The sequence below is a fragment of the Chelonoidis abingdonii genome, chromosome 18, assembly GCF_003597395.2.
Source record: "Chelonoidis abingdonii isolate Lonesome George chromosome 18, CheloAbing_2.0, whole genome shotgun sequence".
Classification (NCBI taxonomy): Eukaryota; Metazoa; Chordata; order Testudines; family Testudinidae; genus Chelonoidis; species Chelonoidis abingdonii.
The window spans coordinates 19,533,671-19,552,531 of NC_133786.1; the positions used below are offsets into that span (position 1 = coordinate 19,533,671).

The window sequence follows — 18,861 nt, forward strand, 5'->3', positions numbered from 1 at the left end:
AGTGTTGCTAGGGTAAAAAGTTTCTCCGACGGCTGTGCACGCGGCGCGCACACACCTAAATGGAATGCATATGAGCAACCACTCGAAGAAGAAGTCAAGAGTTTCCTGGTTCTCCAACTGTCTCACTGTGTGACATCAAGCAGATCACTTGCTGGCTGTCTGCCTCAGTTTCCCGACCTGTAAAATAAGTATAAAATCCCCTGGATGTCTTGAAACCAAAGTGCTGGTGTCACTGGTTACAGTGCATTACTTTGTTAATCCAGGGTTCCTGGGCACATGAACGGTGGATTTGTATCATCATTTTTTATGCTGGCAGAACCCCCAAAACAACCCTAGGAACTGCAGGGGGCTCAGCTTCTCTGGAAATCCAGCATGTTGATGCAGGACTGAAGCCAACTACGTATTTAAACTGGGTGGAAGAGTGGGGTGGTGAACCTATTTCTTCTTCTCTTTAGGCCAGCGACAAGTGTCCTCCTCTTTATATCTTCTCTGTCACTAACTCACTTAAATAAAACCTGAAATGTTCCTGAGGACCCAGGGTGTTAACGTGTATTAACTGAGAAGAGATTGGATCTTAGTCTCTCGTTTTTCATGTTGTACATAAGGAAACCAGAATGCCAGGACATCCCTGTCTACGAAACAGGACATTTGACTGGTAGTGTAGTCTCTACATTTGACCTGCTTTATAATTATTTGATGATGTCCTGGATTCAAAATATCTGTTATAAAATGATGTTCCTGAGACTTACTTAAAACAAAATGTAAGGCCTACGAAAATGCCTCTGATGACAGGCTGTGCAGGACACCTCATTGACAAAGCCATTCCCAGTGCTGTGCTGACATCATCCCTGATGATGAAGCTGTGTTAACAGTAATCTGCTCAAGAACTAGAGGGGCCTGGTATGTGCTTTTTGTAAAGCTTTTGCCTTGAGACATGAGACTGAGGTCCAGTCTTGAGCAATAACTGTTCTAATCCAATCCAGCCGTGGATGCCAAATGCTTTTGCTTTTTAAATCTTTTGGAAAACGCCTCTTTGACATACCCCTCCCCATCCCCCTTCTCTCTCTGGTTTGAGCCACTATCTAATTCTCCAGCTTCTGCATGGCGCAGATTTGAGAAGTGTGTTTTCTCTCTTTTTTTTGTTTTGTTTTTGTTTTTTTCCCTGATTCAGGAAAGGGCAAAGGTTGATGCTGAAAGGAAGGAGCTAGAGAAACTGCAGGCGCTTTACAATGAGTCGAAGAGCCAGCTTGATAACTGCCCTGAGTCAATGCGGGAGCAGTTACAGGACCAGATGAGAAGGGTCAGTGTTTAACCCCCACCTTCCTGGATCACTGCCCACTCCCCCTCACCTCCATGCCCACAGCTCCAACCTGAGCCAGCACTCGACTGGTACCATGTGCCAAACTGAATGCAGTACACCAAGGGCTGGAGGAGGCTGGCATCCAGGTGCCATGGTATTGGTAAGTTTACCACCCAGGATGTAGCCTGGCCCCAGCAGCTTGCAGAACGACTCTCCTCTGCTGTTGATACTGTTCCACATGTCCTTGTCTCCGAATGCCATAACACCTTACGGCAGCCTCTCGCCAGCAAGTGAGGAGGAGGCACGTTTCTTTCCCTAGTGCTCTCGTCCTTTTCCACCAGCCGCTTCTCTGGTCACTGCTGCTGTTCTCTGGGGGATGCTAATGTGGCAAGTGCTGCAAACGCCCCACCCCCCTTGTATTAATGCCTGGAGGGGGAATTCTGAGCACTGGAGCAAATCCGCCTGTCCCCAGATGTGAATTCAGTCCCATCTTTCCCCCACCTGCCAGCAGAAACCAGCGATTTGGCTGCTTGGCCAGCTCTGATTTTGACTGGAGACTCCTATCAAGTGTGGAAAATGGGCAACCACCCAACACTTGTCTCCATGAGTTAAATTCTCCATCTAGGTGCTGCTCCTGAGCACCTACCTCAGCCAGGGACGACTCCTATGTGGCTGGAGGCGAAGAGATGTAAGGTGGGGTTTCTGTTCGGGCAGTTCCTGCAGAGGAGTCTGCAAAAGGTGCAAAGGAATGAATGTCTATTTCAGAGACCTCAGGCCTGATTACTTAGACTGGACCTGCCAAGGGAAACTCTCGCTCTTCCCCTTGAACTGCAGTGCAGCAAGGATCCTTGGCATTGGTAGAGCTGGAAGAGGCCTATTGCAAATGCGGGTGCAGCCAGCCCCTGGGTGCCGCACTGATACTGGACACCACTTTAGCCTTAATCCAGCCTCTGTGAAAGGAGAGGCCTGCAAGCCTCAGGAGACTAAACTCTGTATCAGTTTTCTACAGTTTCCTATGAACATGTCTGTATGCCATCCAGGCCAGATAATGTCAATATCGCAGTGCTGCGGCATTTTTTCCTAATTAGCTGGGATTTTCCAGGAGAGCCTAGGAATGGAATATTGTCCGTTTATTATGCCAGACTCTTTCAGTGCAATAAATGAAAGCATTTTTCCTGGTCCCCGCAGGAGTCACAGCTAATCCCAGCCTGAAAACCTATGTCCCGTTTAAAATGGAACTCAGGAGATGTCTGATGCACTGAGTGACATGTAGAGAGAGAGAGAGCAGGAAACCAATGTCTCCCCATTGACACTGAACAGGCCATTTCCACTAAATAGATGTTAAAGGATTTCCGTGGAAAAATTCTTCACTGAAATGGGGCACGGTCAGGCTGAAAAATAGGTATTTTAAATAAAATGCAAAAATCCTAACCAAGCTAAAACCTAACCCTAACTTCTGCAGCTTGTTACTAACAGCCAGAGTGACTGGAATGTAAAGGATTTTAAACATCAGATGCACTGTTTCCCCAAGGCAGTGTTTTGTCTCTTGCTTCCTACACAGCAAAGCTAGCCTGATCAGTTTCTTTTTCGAGTTCCTGTGCCCCAGCTTCTGTTGGATTTGCAAGAGTTGCAGAGGGATGTTTACATCCAAACAAAACCTTGTTTAGTTAATAACATAAATAAAAATACATGACTAAAGGCTCTTGCTGTTACTGTAGGATTTATAAACCCTGAATTGAATCTGCACTTCCCAGGAGATGCCATCCACATCTAAAACGAAATAAAACAAATGGTTCTTACCCCAGGCTCAGTCCTGTGCTGTCCAGGAGGTGATCTAGCTCAAACCCTGGGAGTCTTGTCCATCTCGGGGCTACGTGGTTGCATCCCTGGAGCACATTGGCCATACTAACTGTTAGCGAAAGACCTTTATGTAACCCCAGCTCGACAGCCCTACTAATCAATGCTCACTGAGTGCCCAGCTGGCACCTTTCACAGAAGTAACTTTTAAGGAAAAAAAAAAAAAGGTAAGGGAACAAATATGCTGTTTGAATCTCTGCTGCAGAGTCCCCGCCAAGACTGCTTTTCCCTGACCCTCTTTCCAGCAGATCACAAGTCCCCGTTGTCGCATGGTGCAGGGGCCCTGCACATTATCCCCTACCCAAAGCTATCATCTCTCTTTCGCTGCCATAGTCAGCAGGGAACTCTCTGGGCTGGACCTCTGGTCTAGAGTTTGTGCGTGTGGAGCAGAGGACCTTGCCTGGGTAGGTCCCAGGGCTGGGCACGATTCCAGGAGGTCCATGACGCGCTCAGTTAGAGCCACCAGCTGTGCATTGCCCCTGTGCCTCCCAACAAGCAACAAGAAGGTGTAGAGCTTCCCTTCTGCTGCAGCAAATGGAGCTTTGCCCCTTGCTTTCTCAGTGACCTGCTCTCCTGTCAGAGCGGTCCCTGCCTGGTACGTCTGTGTGCCATGGGGAAGTGGGGGTAGGTGCTGCTACCAGGGAGGTATCTCTGTTTCAGAGGGAGCTGAACATCCATGGTTGTGTGTTTGAAGGAGGTAGAGGCCCTGGAGACGGAAACCAAGCTGTTTGAGGATTTGGAGTTCCAACAGCTAGAAAAGGAGAGTCGCTTGGAGGAGGAGCGTGAGACCGTGAGCCAGCAGCTCCTGCAGAGCAAGGCTGAGTGCCACCGCAGTATCACCAAGAGGAAGGTGAGGAGAGGGCCCTGGACCCTTGAGCAAAGGCTATGGAGCGTGGGTTCTCCCTTGTCCCAGAAGTGTCCACTGCAGTGAGGGGGAAACTGGCTTGTCTGCAATCCCCTCCCAGCCCACCTTAGCCTAGGACTCCCCGGCCTAGCTTTGCTCTGGTCTGAGCTCCTCTCCTAGCCCCTTCCTTTAATGCCCTAGGGCCTGTGCTGTCTCTGTGCTCACAACAGTCCTTTGGCTCCCAAGCACTGTCCTCTCCCACACTTCTCTCTGCCCCAAGCCAGCTCTGTGCCTGTTCTGGGAATGGATAGAGGGGCTCCAAATACCTGCCCACTGGTAAGGCTTCTCCCTCCCTCCCAACCAGCTACTTCTTCCCAAGCTGTCCTTCAGGGCCTGGTGCCAGCTCACCCTTCCCTTATTTTCTTTAAGGAGCGGGTGGCTGCATTGGAAAGCCAGGCCAATCACATCCGGCTCCAGGCTGCCCAGGAGTCTGAGCGCCTTGCCAAGGAGAAGAATACCATGCTGCAGCTGCTGCAGAAGGTAACATCCTGGAACCATGCTGGATGGAGAGGAGGAAAGGGGTTCGTTGGGGTAGTGTGTGCCAGGCCAGGCACACTAACTAACAGAGTGCACTGCCTTGTGGGGCTGGACCCCATCTCTGCATTGCTGTGTCCTCCAAATGAATCCATGTAGCATATGGGCTCTGCTCTCCAGCAAAGGGGTCACGTTACACATTGTCTGTTGGAAATGGAGAGGGCAACTGTGCTGGCACAGCTTGTCATATCCCTTCCACCTTGATGGAGATGGACCTGGTACTAAGCCCAAACTTTTCAGCTGGCCTGTATCCAAACACTGCCCCCCATTAGAAGCCCAGCTGTACACCCTGCCCCAGGCTCACCTAGTGATAGGGAGAGGGTTGAGAACCCCTCTGCTTGGGGCTGGGCTAATGCCACTCGGGTGACTGTCACTAGCTGCCTCTGCTTGTGGCTGGGAGAAGAATGGATCTGAGCAGGAACCTCAACGATATGGGTCTCTGTCAATGCGGGTGGTGTCAGGAAGGGCCTTAGTGGTTTCTGTGGCTGCCCTGCTGTTGGCCTCTCTTTGGGATGCTTTTCAGGACAGCCACTAACTCTCTTGCTATCACCCTTTTTCTCCTTGTTACTGTGCACTCAGGAGAAAGAGAAGCTTGTCTCCCTGGAGAGACGGTACCATCTTGTTACTGGCGGCAGGAGCTTCCTCAAAACATCATCTGCGCTCAAAGAGGTAACTAGGGGGGAGAGGGATGATTAGTCACTAAAACTGCCCTCCCTTCACAGTACCATGCCTTCCTGGGGCTCCAGCTACCTCGATGGGCCCCTGCCTCTGGCCTCCAAGAGGTGTAAACAGTGCTCAGATTTGTGCGATTGTTGGCACAAATGCCTGGAAGTCCCAGTGCCCTGACAGTGAAAACACCTGTCAGCTGGAGAGGGCTCTCTCTCTCTCACGGCAGTGGGGATCCTGTATCGCTTTGACAGACCCTCCCAACGGCAGAGCCATCAACACCATGGAACGAGCATTTAACCTCATTTGGAGCTGTTCCTTCACACATGGGTTTCCCGTTAGCTGGGTGTCCTAGTCATGCCATGCACCATGGAGATTAGAGACTGGTTCTTACCTGCTTGGCCCCAAACACTGATAGGGAGAGGGACCTGATCCAGTCTTGGGAGCAGAGCATCATTCCCCAGGTATGTGTTGTCTTGGACACCTGAAAGGGGGGTGGCCTTGGCTAACTCACCACAGCCCCCAGACCAGTCTGTGCTCTTAGGGTCTGGCTAGCATCCTGTAGCCCATGAGTGCATGGCTGCAGGAGCGTTTCCCAGTACATCCCATTGCTCAACGGGGACTGTAAGCACCAGCTGGGGCTGGAGTCCCATGTCACGAATCCCTGTTCCATGTGCCAGGGGAAGAGCGTGGCACTGGCTCTGTGCAGGTGCCCAGGATTCTCACTGATGATACATAACGAGGCATTCAGCATGGGAGGAGGGAATTAGCCCATTACCCCCTCCCCCACCAACTTTATTAAGTACCTGTATTCTGAGGAGGGGCAAAGTGAGCTAGGGCTGACCCTTCCGCAGACTCCGCCATATCATGTGCCTGATTAGAATTGGTAGCCAGGTAGGTATAAGGTGTGAGTGTGTTGATGTGGAGACTAGGAGCATATCCAGGGAGGGTTGGCTCTACCCTGTGGAGGCCACAGACCCTTTTCCTCCTTCCTGTGGTTAGAACTCCCGAGGGCAGAGCTGTGACGATCCAGCCATGGGATATGTGATGCCTGGTGCCTTCAGTCCTGCTACTGAGATGGTCTGCAAGGTGAAGTCTTCGCTAAGGCTGTGCCATGAAGTTACAGTGCTCTGTCAGCAGGGATCGGCTGGCTGGAGGCTCCATTAGGCGATGTCCCTGCTTTCTGCCTGATGCTGTTCAGTTGGGAAGGGATTCCTCTGTGCTGTTTTGATCTCGCTGTTTCTGTGCCTGCTTTGCCCTGATGACCTTTACCCTCCAACAGGAAACATTTCATATCTCAGAGCCTTATGACCTGTTAGAGGAAACTAAGCCCCAGAATCCCCTGCTAGGGGCAAGTGCTTCCTTAGGTCCTTTCTGCGCCCACTCTTACCCCAAGATGCAAGAGGTAACGGCACTAACTGCATGTGCTCGCTTGCTCACTGCTTCCACTCCCCTGCACAGAGCGGGGCCAGACTGCTATGTGCAGCCATCCTATCAGGGTCTTGTCAATAATTCAGTCAGCAGGCAGGCCAGCAGATCTCTTAAATTGGCTTGTGTTGCAATCAGTGACTTAGGCCCCCTCAGATAGGCATGGGAGAGGCTCACTAACAGGGCACCATCAGATTAACACTCCCGTATTTCTCATGCACCTTCAAAATACCTGCGATTAACACTCCTCACAGCTGATGCTCTTTAAACTTCGTTCAGCTGCATTCAGCTCTCGTTTCTACCCAGTTTGGCTTCCTGGTTCACTTGCATTGGCACCATACTGCAGGTGTGGCTTAAATCCCAACAAAACGCCTTGTACGTGTTTTTCCCTCCCATTCCGCAGACTGCAAGCCTGAATCTCCCCAACAACATCCCTTTAATTTCTTCTATTTGCCTGTTAGTTTGTTTTCTATTTTTTTTAAATAGCATCAAAGTCTTTGATTTAGAAATAGTGAGAGAGCTGGGAACTGGTTCCAAACCAACTGGCAGGAGAGGTTGGGATTCTTAATTGCAAATTGCTGCCAGTGTCTAAACAGTTTGGGGCTTTAGCAAACATTTCTATTAATGCAGCAGAGAATGCTGTGGCACCTTATAGACTAACAGACATTTTGGAGCATGAGCTTTCGTGGGTGAATACCCACTTCGTCGGATGCATGTAGTGGAAATTTCCAGGGGCAGGTGTATATACGCTAGCAAGCAAGCTAGAGATTATGAGGTTAGTTCAATCAGGGAAGGTGAGGCCCTGTTCTAGCAGTTGAAGTGTGAAAACCAAGAGAGGAGAAACCGGTTCTGTAGTTGGCAAGCCATTCACAGTCTTTGTTCAACCCTGAGCTGAGGGTGTCAATATTTGCAAGATGAACTGGAAGCTCATCAGTTTCTCTTTGAAGTCTGGTCTGAAGTTTTTTTGTTGCGGATGGCCCCTTAAGGTCTGCTTATAGTGTGGCCAGGAGGTTGAAGTGCTCTCCCTACAGGTTTTTGTATATTGCCATTTCCTAATATCTGATTTGTGCCGTTTATCCTTTTCCGTAGGACTGTCCAGTTTGCCGATGTACATAGCAGAGGGGCATTGCTGGCATATGATGGCGTATATTACATGGTGGCTGCAGGTGAATGAACCGGTGATGGTGTGGCTGATCCGGTTAGGTCCTGTGATGGTTGCGCTGGTGTAGATATGTGGGCAGCGTTGCATCGAGGTTTGTTGCATGGATCGGTTCCTGAGCTAGAGTTCTATGGTGCGGTGTGCAGTTGTTGTGGTGAGAATACGTTTCAGGTTGCAGGTTGTCTGTGGCAAGGATGGCCTGCCACCGAGGCCTGTGAAACTGTGGGATCTTGTCAGGATGATTGTAGATCCCTGATGATACGTTGGAGGGGTTTTAGCTGGGGCTGTATTGATGGCCAGTGGAGTCCTGTTGGTTTCTTTTTGGGTTCTGTCGCAGTTAGGAGCTTTTCTGGAGTTAACGTCTGGCTCTGTTGATCTGTTTCCTTATTTCCTCGTGCGGGTATTGTAATTTTGAGAATGCTTGGTGGAGATTTTGTAGGTGTTGGTCTCTGTCTGAGGGGTTAGAGCAGATGCGGTTGTACCTCAGTGCTTGGCTATTCTATTGTTCTATTAAAGATGCTTGGCAACAGATGCCAGATGCTTCACCCCATCACCTGCGTTGTCTGGCTGGCAACAGCAGGGGGCACTGTGGATGGGTCTTGGTGTCTGCACTGACCCACCCATCCCCTTTGTTGTGTTACTTGGTAAAGGGGCAGCTTGTTCCAATTCCAATTCCTACCCATCAATTGCTCTTAATTCAGTTGCTTTCCTTGGGCCAGTATCCCAAGAGCTGTGTTTCCCATTGCTGCTGTCTCCCCTTGGTGCTGGAGTGAAGCATGTTGGACCCTTCTGATGGTGGGGTTGCATGTGGATGTTTTGTGTGGTGTGTGCAGTAAAACTCCATTATAGGCCGAGTACTCATAGACTCATAGGTCAGAAGGGACCAATATGATCATCTAGTCTGACCTCCTGCACAAAGCAGGCCACAGAACCCTACCCATCCACTTCTATAAAAACCCCAACCTATGTCCGAGTTATTGAAGTCCTCAAATTGTGGTTGAAGACCTCAAGCAGAGAATCCACCAGAAAGTGACCCATGCCCCATGCTGCAGCAGCATGCGGTCCTTCCTCCCACCCACTTACCAGCTGAATCCTTTTCCATCTACCGATCCCTCTGGATCAGATGCTAATTCAGATGCCAAAGGAGTTCCAGATTCCCTGCCTCAAACTGTCTCAGGTGTGCACATTGCAACCAGGTGGCACTAAATGCAGCTAAGGTGCCGTTGGCCCAGTCCTCCAAGTTCCAGGAGAGAGAGAACAGGAGGGCTGGCGACTAACAGGTGGCACTAGGGAATTCTGAAGCTGTAGGCCAGTGGGAATAAAGCAGCAGCCTAAAGGCGAATGGCTGTGTGCACCATGGTGGTGAAGGCTGGGAGGCTCCTATTCTGTGGACAGCCAGACAGCCTAAGATAAAGCCAATTACACAGCGGTGTAACTTTCAGAGACTACAAGTCCCATCATGCTCTGCCCTCAGCCAAGCAGCACTCCTGGGATGACAAGTCCTGCCCTGCAGCGCTAGGACTTGTAGTCCCCACAGGCAGTGCCTCTCTATGGAAGCGGAAGTCAGAATGTAAAATTGCCTCGCCAGCTGCACTGCAGCGCCTAGGCAGCACGTGTGAAGCTTTACTGCTGTGTTGTGCTCGGTGCCAGGGGACCAGCGCATGAATCTAATTCTCCTCCTTCTCCATCATGGATTTCTAGGAGTACATGAGGCTGTCTGACGTTTTCAGATTCTACTGCAATGTGTACGGCCCTGGCCAGGACACTAAAGCTTCTGCTGTTGGCTCTGCTGCTGCTCCACTCTCTTTCTTGCTTGCTATACCTCCTGCAGCCAATGAGGTACCTGCTCCTGAGCATGCTGAGTTTTGCTCACACTGTTTCTGGCTGGGTAGCAAAATCTGTACTCTAGTAGCTGACACTGAGAGCAAGGTTGTCTTATTGCTCAAGATGGATCAGGCTGGTGCAAGGGATGGAGCCATCTTGCCATCACCAGTTCCCTCAGTGCTCCTTACTGGAGCAGATTGGTTTTGGCTAGGTGCAGCCCCCTGGCCTGCAGCTGAACAGGCAGTGAATTCATGCTGACTAGTGAGAGAGGCTGAAATGGTCATTTCTAGTGACTACGGATCTCTCTCCTCTTATGCTGTAAAATAGAGTGTGTTAGACTCACAGTTAGCACTGGGGGGCTAAGTCCCCTCTAAGCTGCATGGCTGCATAGCAGGTATCAAGGGACATGCAGACAGGGAGAGGCACCTCCCTTGGCCCCAAACCGTTGTGGCGAGAGAGGGCTGGGGGGAGTCCTCTCTCTCTGCCGCAGCCCCGAGGCAGCCGGCACCCCACACCCCTCTGCCCCAACCCTGAGGCCCCTCCAGCACCCCAAGCCTCTCATCCCTGGACCCACCCCCCAGAGCTTGCACCCCCCACACACACACAACCACCTTCTGGCCCTGAGCCCCTTCCTGCACCCCAAACCCCTCATCCCCAGCCAGACCCCTCATCCCTCCACATCCCAACCCCCTGCACCAGGCCTGATCCCCCTCCCGTACCCCGAACCCGTCAGCCCCTCACCACACATCACCTCCATATTGGTGCACATATCAAAGTTCATTCTGCACATGGATGTAAAAAAATAGAGGGAACATTGCTGGGGGGTGGGGTGAATGAGTTAATTCTTTAGTCCTCTGAAGCTGGCTACCTGGGGCAAGGTCCCTCCCTGTTCTCAGTGGAATTCCCCTAAGCAAAATTTGGCTGCTGGGGTCTGCAAGTGAGATATGTGGGATCAGCTTTAGGTTGAATTAGATCTTTGTTACAAAACTGCCATTCAGCTTGGCATAGACAGTCTCAGCTGGATGGCTGGAGTAGCTTTGGGGCTGCAGGTCAGGCATCGGCATAGCTGTGGAGCGGGGCGGGAACCCGACACTGAGGTAACTTAAGGATGGAGGTGACTTGGCAGAGCAGCATGGGGAACCTCACACACTGCCAGCCTGGCCTCCCTCTGGCTCAAGTGGGTGCTTACCAGTCCCAGGAGCAATAATAGTTCCTCCCCAAATTATAAAGTAAAGTGAATCCCCCAGCACAGCTTATGCAAGTGCCACTTACGAGACCTTTGTAAGTCTTGTGCTGCGAGACCTTCGGGCAAGCGGGTGACAGCTGGGCTCAATGCAAATAGCAGCTGTTCCTGATGCTGCTCTGTGGAGCTGAGCCAAAAGCCTCTGCAGCTTGTCAGGAAGTTAAACTCTTCTACTGTAATGATCTCTCCTGGGATGGGCTTTGGGGCTGCTGAGGTCCTTACCTGCTCACCTCTCTGCCTGTCTGGCTCTCATTGTTCTAGTCCTGTTTCCGCTTTTCACTCTGCTGCTTCTCTCTGCCCCAGTACGTGACTGTTGACCAGCTCTCAGGGATTCTGGGCAGTGTCAGAGCTGACCTAGGGCAGGACCTTCCTGCTTCCCCACTGGGCCATCACACTTCAGGCTTCGCCCCTCAAGTTGCTTCGTCTGCAGGCTGCCTTCCTTCTCCTGCGCCACCTCTCTCCTCTTCCTTCATCTCTGCTGAGGTTTGTGTCCATTGCATTTCCTTCTTGCCACCCCTCGGGCTTCAGCACCCCACACTGTGTGCCTGAGATGGGTCCCAGACAAAGGCAGCCAGGCAATAGAGATCCCTTCTGGCCTGGGATGGAGTCTGAATCCTAGCGGTAGGCATGCCCAGCACAGACACACCACTAGCATCATCAGCATGTTAGCTTGCCTGGGCAACCTTGGCAAATGCTGAATCATCCGTGGAGACTGATCCCTCGCAGTGCAGAACATGCACATGGGTCAGAGGAAGAGCTGGTCCAGCTGCGCAGTCCCTCCCCAGTGCCACCACACCAGCCCCTCTTGCCAGCTCTAAAGCCTCAGGACTGATTTAATGTTGAGCTCTCGTTTGGCTGTGATGAGGGAGCAGCATGGCTCACCCCGGGGTAAGGTGCTCTTTGTGTGGGTGGGGGGTGTCCAGCCACAGAAGGGAAGGCAGATGTGGGGCTCTGGGGCCTCTGACCCACAAGCAAGCATCCCGCACTGCCATGTCAGTCCGCAGGGTGAGAGAGATGGGCTGGGATCCCCAGGATCCTTCTCTCACTGCAAAGCAGAATTGTGTGCTGCTCCCCTGCCCTGCCCAGTGCCCTCATCACAACACTCAGCTGGAGGAGGAGGTAGGACTGGCAGCAAAGGGGAGCAGACCCAGGAGGAGGACTGATAAGTGGTGAGAGTTCATGGCCTAGGACTGTGTTTATGCCAGGGATGTCTGACATCTTCCTGTGTGTGCTGGGTCCCTTGTGAGCCCTGCAGCATACCGTGAGTGGAAGGGGAAGGAATGACAGCCATTTGAGCCCCAAGCTGTGGGTATCTACTCAGAACAATCTGTCCCAACGTTCCTGGATTCAAGGGGGGTTTGAGAACACGTTGTCTCCATCCCAGCCAGCCCAACCTCGACCCTGCTGCACTGTTGCCCTGCTTTGCTGCAGCTCCAGGGTTAGCAGGAGTAGTTGTCTGCACAGCTCCCATTGCAAGTGTTGGTGCCTGTGCATCCCCTCCCTGGCTGTGTCCCCCGCTGCCTTTCATTCATCTCAGCCCCCCTGTGAGGACTCACAAGGCTCCCACAGGGCTTTCCTGCCACATCTAGCTGGTTCCGCTGTAAGCCATGCAGACTGGGGTTGAGTGACTTTCCAGTGCTCACGTTAGTGCCTGCTGCTCTCGCTCTTTGATAATGGGGTTGGGGGTGGAAGTTCCTGGAGCTGTTGTCAGCACAGTGCTGGAGTTTGGCTGCAGATGAAGGGTCCCATGTTTTAATTCCCAGAAGAAGGGGACGGAGCCAGTTGGGGCCCTTGGTGGGCTGTAGGGAGCACTGGGTTCTGTTTCCGTCTCCTCACATCTAGGTCCTTGGTGTGAGCATGCAGGGATGGTGCAGGGTTTCTCTGTTTCTCATTCTCTCACTGTTTCGTCCTCCATCCCTCCCCTCCTGTCTCTCACACCCTCTCTCTTTAGATGGAGAAGCAGCTTCAGGTGGGCCCAGTGCAGCTTTCTGCCCTGGATTACAAGGCTGGCTTCGAGGCCTCCCCCCCTGCCTCTCCTCACTCCCCCCCTCCTCCTCTTCCTGCTAAAGCTCACTCTTCTCGAAAGCTGTTCCAGGTAATTGCCCGATCCGCTTCCCATCTCCGGGCCCTGCAGGGGTGGACAGTTATGACCTTTTGGGTGCTCACAGGCTACAGGGTTGGGATCGCAGAGGTGCCTGGGGAGGGGGCTGTTGGCAGCAAGGCCAGCTGCAGCTGGACTCAGCCAGTTAGTGAGACTGATCACCTAATAGGGGAGTTTCCGAGCTAGAGATGTTCTGAGTCCCCTCCCAAAGCCCGTTGGGATGGAGGAAAGACACAGGTAGTGTGACCCAGATTCCCAGCTAGTGTCAATTGACTTAGCTCCCATGAATCAATGGAGCCAATTTGCACCCGCAGTGGATTTGACCCAGAAGTTGGTTGTTGCTTTGATTTCCCACTGCCTGGCTGGGTCTGTTACTCTCACAATGTTGCAATTGACGATTTTGGGGGAGAATTATCAGCTCAGGAAAGTATTTATCATTATTTATACCATGTCATACTGGCACATGGTGCTTAACAGACACATTAAAGAGACACTCCCTGCCCTGTCTTGTGTAATTTAGGGCTCATCTCCACAGAACACAGAATCAAAGTAATGAAATGATTTGTAGTTCACTTTTAGCTACTCCACAGCAAGTCTGTGAGCCCCAGCGCCAACTGAGAATGAATTAAATGGATTATTTATCAGTGTAAGACCTGTCGCAATAGCTGCTCATGCAGATTTTCCCTTGGAGAACTGATGGTTCAGGTTACAGCCCCTTTAGTTAATGGGGTTCCAGACCAGCCCTTGATCTCAGGTGAGGAACAATAACCTGTTGAATGACATTAATGAGTGTGGAGAGAAGTACCCGCAGTAAAAGGCCCCCTCAGTGTACCACAAGTCCCAGGCACCAGACCCCAGGAAGTGAGAGCTAACCCTCCCAAGCTTCTTTAGTGCCTGGGGCTCTGCAAAGGAACCAGAGGAGCAGCACTGGGAAAGTTTTGATCTGTACCTGTGCCATTCCATCTTTGTGGCGATTGTACTCGGATTTGTAGAGAGATGACTGAACACAACCTTATGGGCTCTGTGCTCACTCTCTCACTGAGTCCATCTCACAGGAGCTCAGCTGATGAGTCCAAAACTTGCTTTTGCTCCAGGTTGGGACACCTGTCTCCTCACCAGGGGTAAAGGCTCTGCTATTGGAATAGAGTGTAAGGCAACCTAGAGGCCAGTTTGCTCTCACTTGACTGTCTTAGCCTTTCAAAGCAGGTGTGAGTCAGAGACACTGCAGCTTGAATGAAACACAATCTCACTGTAACAGGGTCTCTCCTCACTTTAACAGTGGGAGTTAGTTTTCAGAAGGGCAGGTGTTTGCTCAGAGAGGGCATGTTCCTAGGCTCTGGGTATTTTGTACCCTGTGCAGCAGGTGGCCAGCATGGGGCACATTCAAACAAGATGGAGCAAAGCCATCAGGGAATATCCTGTAGGGAAGGAGCCTGTGCTGAGGGACTGGGGCTGAAGGAGGGACGTAACAGAGATTAGCGTTAACTCTACTGCTGTTAGCAAGCTGGGCCCTCAGGCAGCTGCTGTCTGCACATGTGTCTTATATGTTGAAAAGATGCAGATCCTTCAGGTAGATCCAGGCTGCCATCAGACCAGAATCTCATTTTATCCTCCTGTTGCTATTTGAGCTCCTTTCCCCTCTCTTTGCCTCTTTCAGGGCTGAAGTGGTTCAAATGCCATGAATCTCTGTTACGGGTACTGATGGCTCTGGTAACCATCAATTCTCCCTAAGCCTCAGCCAGTCCACAGGGTCCTGTGCTGTGCCTTTCATCTGCCCTTTTTAGTCATGTCTGTGTTTGTGTCCAGGTCTATCGTGCTAAGATGGACAGCGACACCGGCAGCACCCTCCCACGCACAAAGAGCGGGCCTGCATCATCCCCGCAGCTCAGCGTGGCCATGCTGGGACGCAGCTCGTCCCCAAAGGTATGTGCTCAGGGGGCTGCAGTATCAGCATCGGCACTCATTCCCCAAAGGCGGGGCTTGTTCCAATCCACTGACTTTGGGGGTCCCAGGCTTTTAGGCTGCAGGAAGATAGTTGGGAGAGACAGCCTGGAACCCTGACCTGATGCCCTTTTGCAGCAGTACAGCAGGTGGATCTGTTAATATCTCCATCAGCCAGACTGTTTATAACTAAGGTCCTTTACTGCAGTTTGAGCCCATAAGCCAGGGACTGGGCATCGCACAGGGGCCCAACCCACAGGGGCTTCTTCATCCTTGTCTTTTCATATCCCTAGGGTCCCCTGCACCCACAGAATGGCACAGGTAGCCTGCCACGGAACCTGGCAGCCACACTGCAGGACATCGAGACCAAACGCCAGCTGGCCCTGCAGCAGAAGGGTAAGTACCTGCTCCAAGGGCATCCCACAGGGGTTGGGATTCAACCTGCCCAGGGAATGAAAAAGGAGATGCTCCTACTGGGATGCTCCAAACTGTGCTGAGTAGTTTGTGGGAGCTGGGGTTGCTCTGCCTCTCCCAGGATGGTACTGCCCTTGCTTGTGCCCTGTGTCCTGCACCACTGTCTCTGCTCATTATGTGTTTCTGCTGGCCGTGGTTCACTAGACATCCCGCCTGGGGAACTCTGAGGGCCTCTCTCATGCAGGAGGAGGAGGAGAAACACCCACTTTCTGAGCTGGCGACAGAAGAGCCTCTTTGCCTGGAGCTTTTACTACTCTGCCTTCCTGAACGATGCAGGCCTAGGCCATGATCCAGTCTGGCTGTGTGTCACAAACCCAGGAGGCTCTGGTGGCACTCACAATCGAGAGGAGGAGGGAGAGGGAGGGTTCCCACTGATCTCTCTGTGGAGGGAGAGTTGGCTTAAGAGAAATTGTCTCTTTGTGAGAATGGTCCTGGATCTCTCGCTCCCAGCAAGTACCCAGCCCAGGTTGGGGGAATCCAAATCCACTGGGGAAAGATGCCCAAGCTTCTGCAACTCAGGCTGAGCTGAGCCTATGGTTTCCCCTCATGTACTGCACCTGCCTCCCAGGTGCTGGGGGATCAGTTTGTCAGGGGATGGGGGGGATGAGAACACCTGGGGGCCACAGTTGAAACAGAATCATCTAGGTTGCTATAAGCCCCTCTCACTCCAAGGGGTGTGTCAGGCTGCTGCCTATGCCACTGGCTTTGGAATCTGGAGCAGTAGCTGGGTCCATCTTCAGAAAGCTGGGTCCAGCTGGGATTTGAACCCATTTCCCAGGAGTCAAGATATCTTAGCTGATGCTTGGCCCCTGCAGCCATAAACATGCCCAGCATGAGATGGTCTCTACTAATGGGGGAGAGGAAATGAAGGAGTAAGGCTCCACGTCAGGCCTTTTGACAATCTGATGACTTCAATGTGAGTGGTCAAGTCAGCTGGAGTAGACCACAAGGATCATGGGAAGGGGAGAGGTCAGGACTCTCACAGATGGGTGGAGGGATGTCATCACTGAGTTGTCACATGCTGCTTTGCTGCACATGAGCAGCATTGGCCTGTCTAGCCCTAAGCGTTCGGCTCAGCTGGCAATTCCCAGGCTCTGTCCATGCTGCGCCCTGGTCATGCTCCAGCATGGCTGTTGCTAGCAGCTGCTGTGACCCACGTGCACAAGGCTGTCTTGTCGGAGAGCCCAGCTAGGCCTTAGCAGTTTGACAGGATTCTCGGAGAAAGAACTCCCATCAGTGGCAGACCCAGCCATGTTGGGCATCCTGCTGCTAGCCCAGCAGTGCTCCCAACAGATTTCATCTTGCAACTCGGTTGTGATCCCTCTGACCCTTGAGATCTGTTCATTGGCAAGACAATAGCATGGTCCTGCAACACAATGAAATGTGGCAGGTCCCATCTGTCACAGTAACCGTGCTGGGCTGCCACTTCCTGCAGCATGGCTGACATAACAGTGTAGATGAGACTAAAACCTCCGCTAACCCTGTGCAAAGGCACCCTTCCCAGCAGCAGCCACGGGGAACAGGCAATGCCCAGAAGCATTGCGCAGGTGAGGAAGAAGCCAGGAGCCTGCCAGATTTGGTTTGGCTCGGACACGGATACTGTGGCTCTCATGGTCTCTTGCTTTTCCCCTCTGTCCCCTCACCCCTGGCTCCATACGGTGCATCTCCAGCTATTGCACTCCCAGGAGAGCCCTTGCAGCCAGGCAGTATGTCAGGTAGAGACTTGGAAAGGCCAGGACTCCTGAATTGGCCCCTTAGGCAGCAGCATGGCTGTGTGGTTCAAGAAGACACCTGATGCCATCTGCCAATGGTGGGAGGAGGCACAGACCCAACCCCAAGGTGTCAGTGTGTCTGTGAGTCCATCTGCTTGCAGCGCCAGACAAACTGGCCAGATGCTTCCAGGACATCTTCCCGCAAGAGCATCCCCAGCTGCATTCCAAAGAGGGTATCTCTAGCTTGCACTTGGGAACCAGCTTGTTTTCCCCTGGCATTAGGGGCTGGTGCTGACTGAGACAGGTGGCTTGGTGCTGACCAGCCCAGGTTTCCCCTGCATCAGAGAGCACAGCCTGGTGGGAAGCCCTGAGCAATTTTCTCCCCCATAGACCATGTCAGCCAACACCTTTCCTGCTTTGGTCAAATGAGTTCTGCAGTACCCTGTCTGCCTCCTCTTCCTCCACAGCAGCAGCTCCAGTGACAGCAGCTGTTTGCGCCTTTCAGTGCCTGCGCCTGCCATGCAAAGCGCCAAAAGCTGGAGCTCCTTCAGGAACCTGCTGCCTGGTCCTTCTCCCTGCATGCCCCTCTCTCCCTGCTGCACCTCCCAAAGCCCCACTGAGCACGCAAGCGGTTGTATGGATTTGGCAAATCTGGTATCAGGCTGCCTGGTCTCTGAATGCTTTGCCGAGCCCTGCCAGACGGAGGCATGCACCCTCCTCTTGCTGCCTCTGCTGAGTGTCTGAGGCCAGGGGAAGGTAGAGGCCCAGCTGGGATGGTCCATGCAAGCTGGGAACCTTGAAGGTTGGATCTGGCTATGTGCATTTTTGGCAGGAGGGAGGAGTGGGGTAACATCTAAATGGGTCCAGAAAAGGTGAGGAGCCCCTTGAGGAGACACACTGGGAGCTTCCAGGGCATCCACCAAGTGATCCAAGAGCACAGCATGGGAGTGGGGTGTGTCATCGGTGGCCCGTGGTCAGACCTGCCTTATTCCTGTCTCGTTGCCAGCTCCCAGATGGGAAATAGAGCTGGGTAGTCGCCATGCAGCAGGGCTGCTGCAGCTGCACAGTGGTGGCAGTGTCTCCAACTCCTCAGGGTGAGCGACTTTTCCTTGGCTGCTGCATGGTCGCAGTGTGCATCCTGCCCAGAGACCAGGCTTATCCCTGGCTCCTCACATGCACAGTAGGGAATTCCTTTTGCCTTCAGACTCTGTCACCGCTGCAGTTCAAATCCACATTTATCTCTATCCCACTTACTCTGCATTCCCACAATGCTGCATAGGGGCTGCCACAAGAAGGGGGCTGTAAAGGGGTTTGAGTCATGGGTCAGGGAGTTCTCTGAAGACTTAGTGTGGTGCTTCCCTTTCGGCTGAACAGGTAGACATGAGGAGACGGGGGCATGTTTGCACTGGGAAACGAATGGGCACGCACGGTGCTTAGCAGGGTGCATATTCTCACACTTGGATGGATGTCATAGGAGATTCTCTGCTCACCGTCATTAGTGCTCTGATAGGTGTGGACGTAGACATGGACACTTAGACAGATGGCCACATGCTTGTATTTCCAATCACGTGCTATGCAGACTTAGTCCATGACAGCTGGATGCACTGGGCAATTCAGACTCCTGCCTTCCTGGCCAGAGATGGCAGAAGTCTTGTATGAGCCATGAGCCCCAGGCAGTCACGGTGCTGGGCACAAAGTGAAGGCTGCCTGCCAGTGCC

At 52.4% G+C, this 18,861-nt stretch overlaps 1 protein-coding gene across 9 annotated transcripts in view; it reads left to right on the forward strand.

Annotated features, from left to right (window-relative positions):
• The window catches only part of PHLDB1 (pleckstrin homology like domain family B member 1), a 116,630-nt gene that overhangs the window by 82,663 nt on the left and 15,106 nt on the right, over window positions 1–18,861 (forward strand). For 3 of the 9 annotated variants that reach the window (XM_075073504.1, XM_075073505.1, XM_075073512.1), the window contains 7 exons: window positions 1,172–1,300; window positions 3,852–4,007; window positions 4,431–4,541; window positions 5,175–5,264; window positions 12,867–13,010; window positions 14,823–14,939; window positions 15,251–15,353. In XM_075073504.1, coding sequence (XP_074929605.1) covers window positions 1,172–1,300; window positions 3,852–4,007; window positions 4,431–4,541; window positions 5,175–5,264; window positions 12,867–13,010; window positions 14,823–14,939; window positions 15,251–15,353 — 850 coding nt within the window. The remainder of the gene's footprint in view (window positions 1–1,171; window positions 1,301–3,851; window positions 4,008–4,430; window positions 4,542–5,174; window positions 5,265–12,866; window positions 13,011–14,822; window positions 14,940–15,250; window positions 15,354–18,861) is intronic. The other 6 variants (XM_075073508.1, XM_075073509.1, XM_075073506.1 and 3 more) reach the window with 3 other exon arrangements.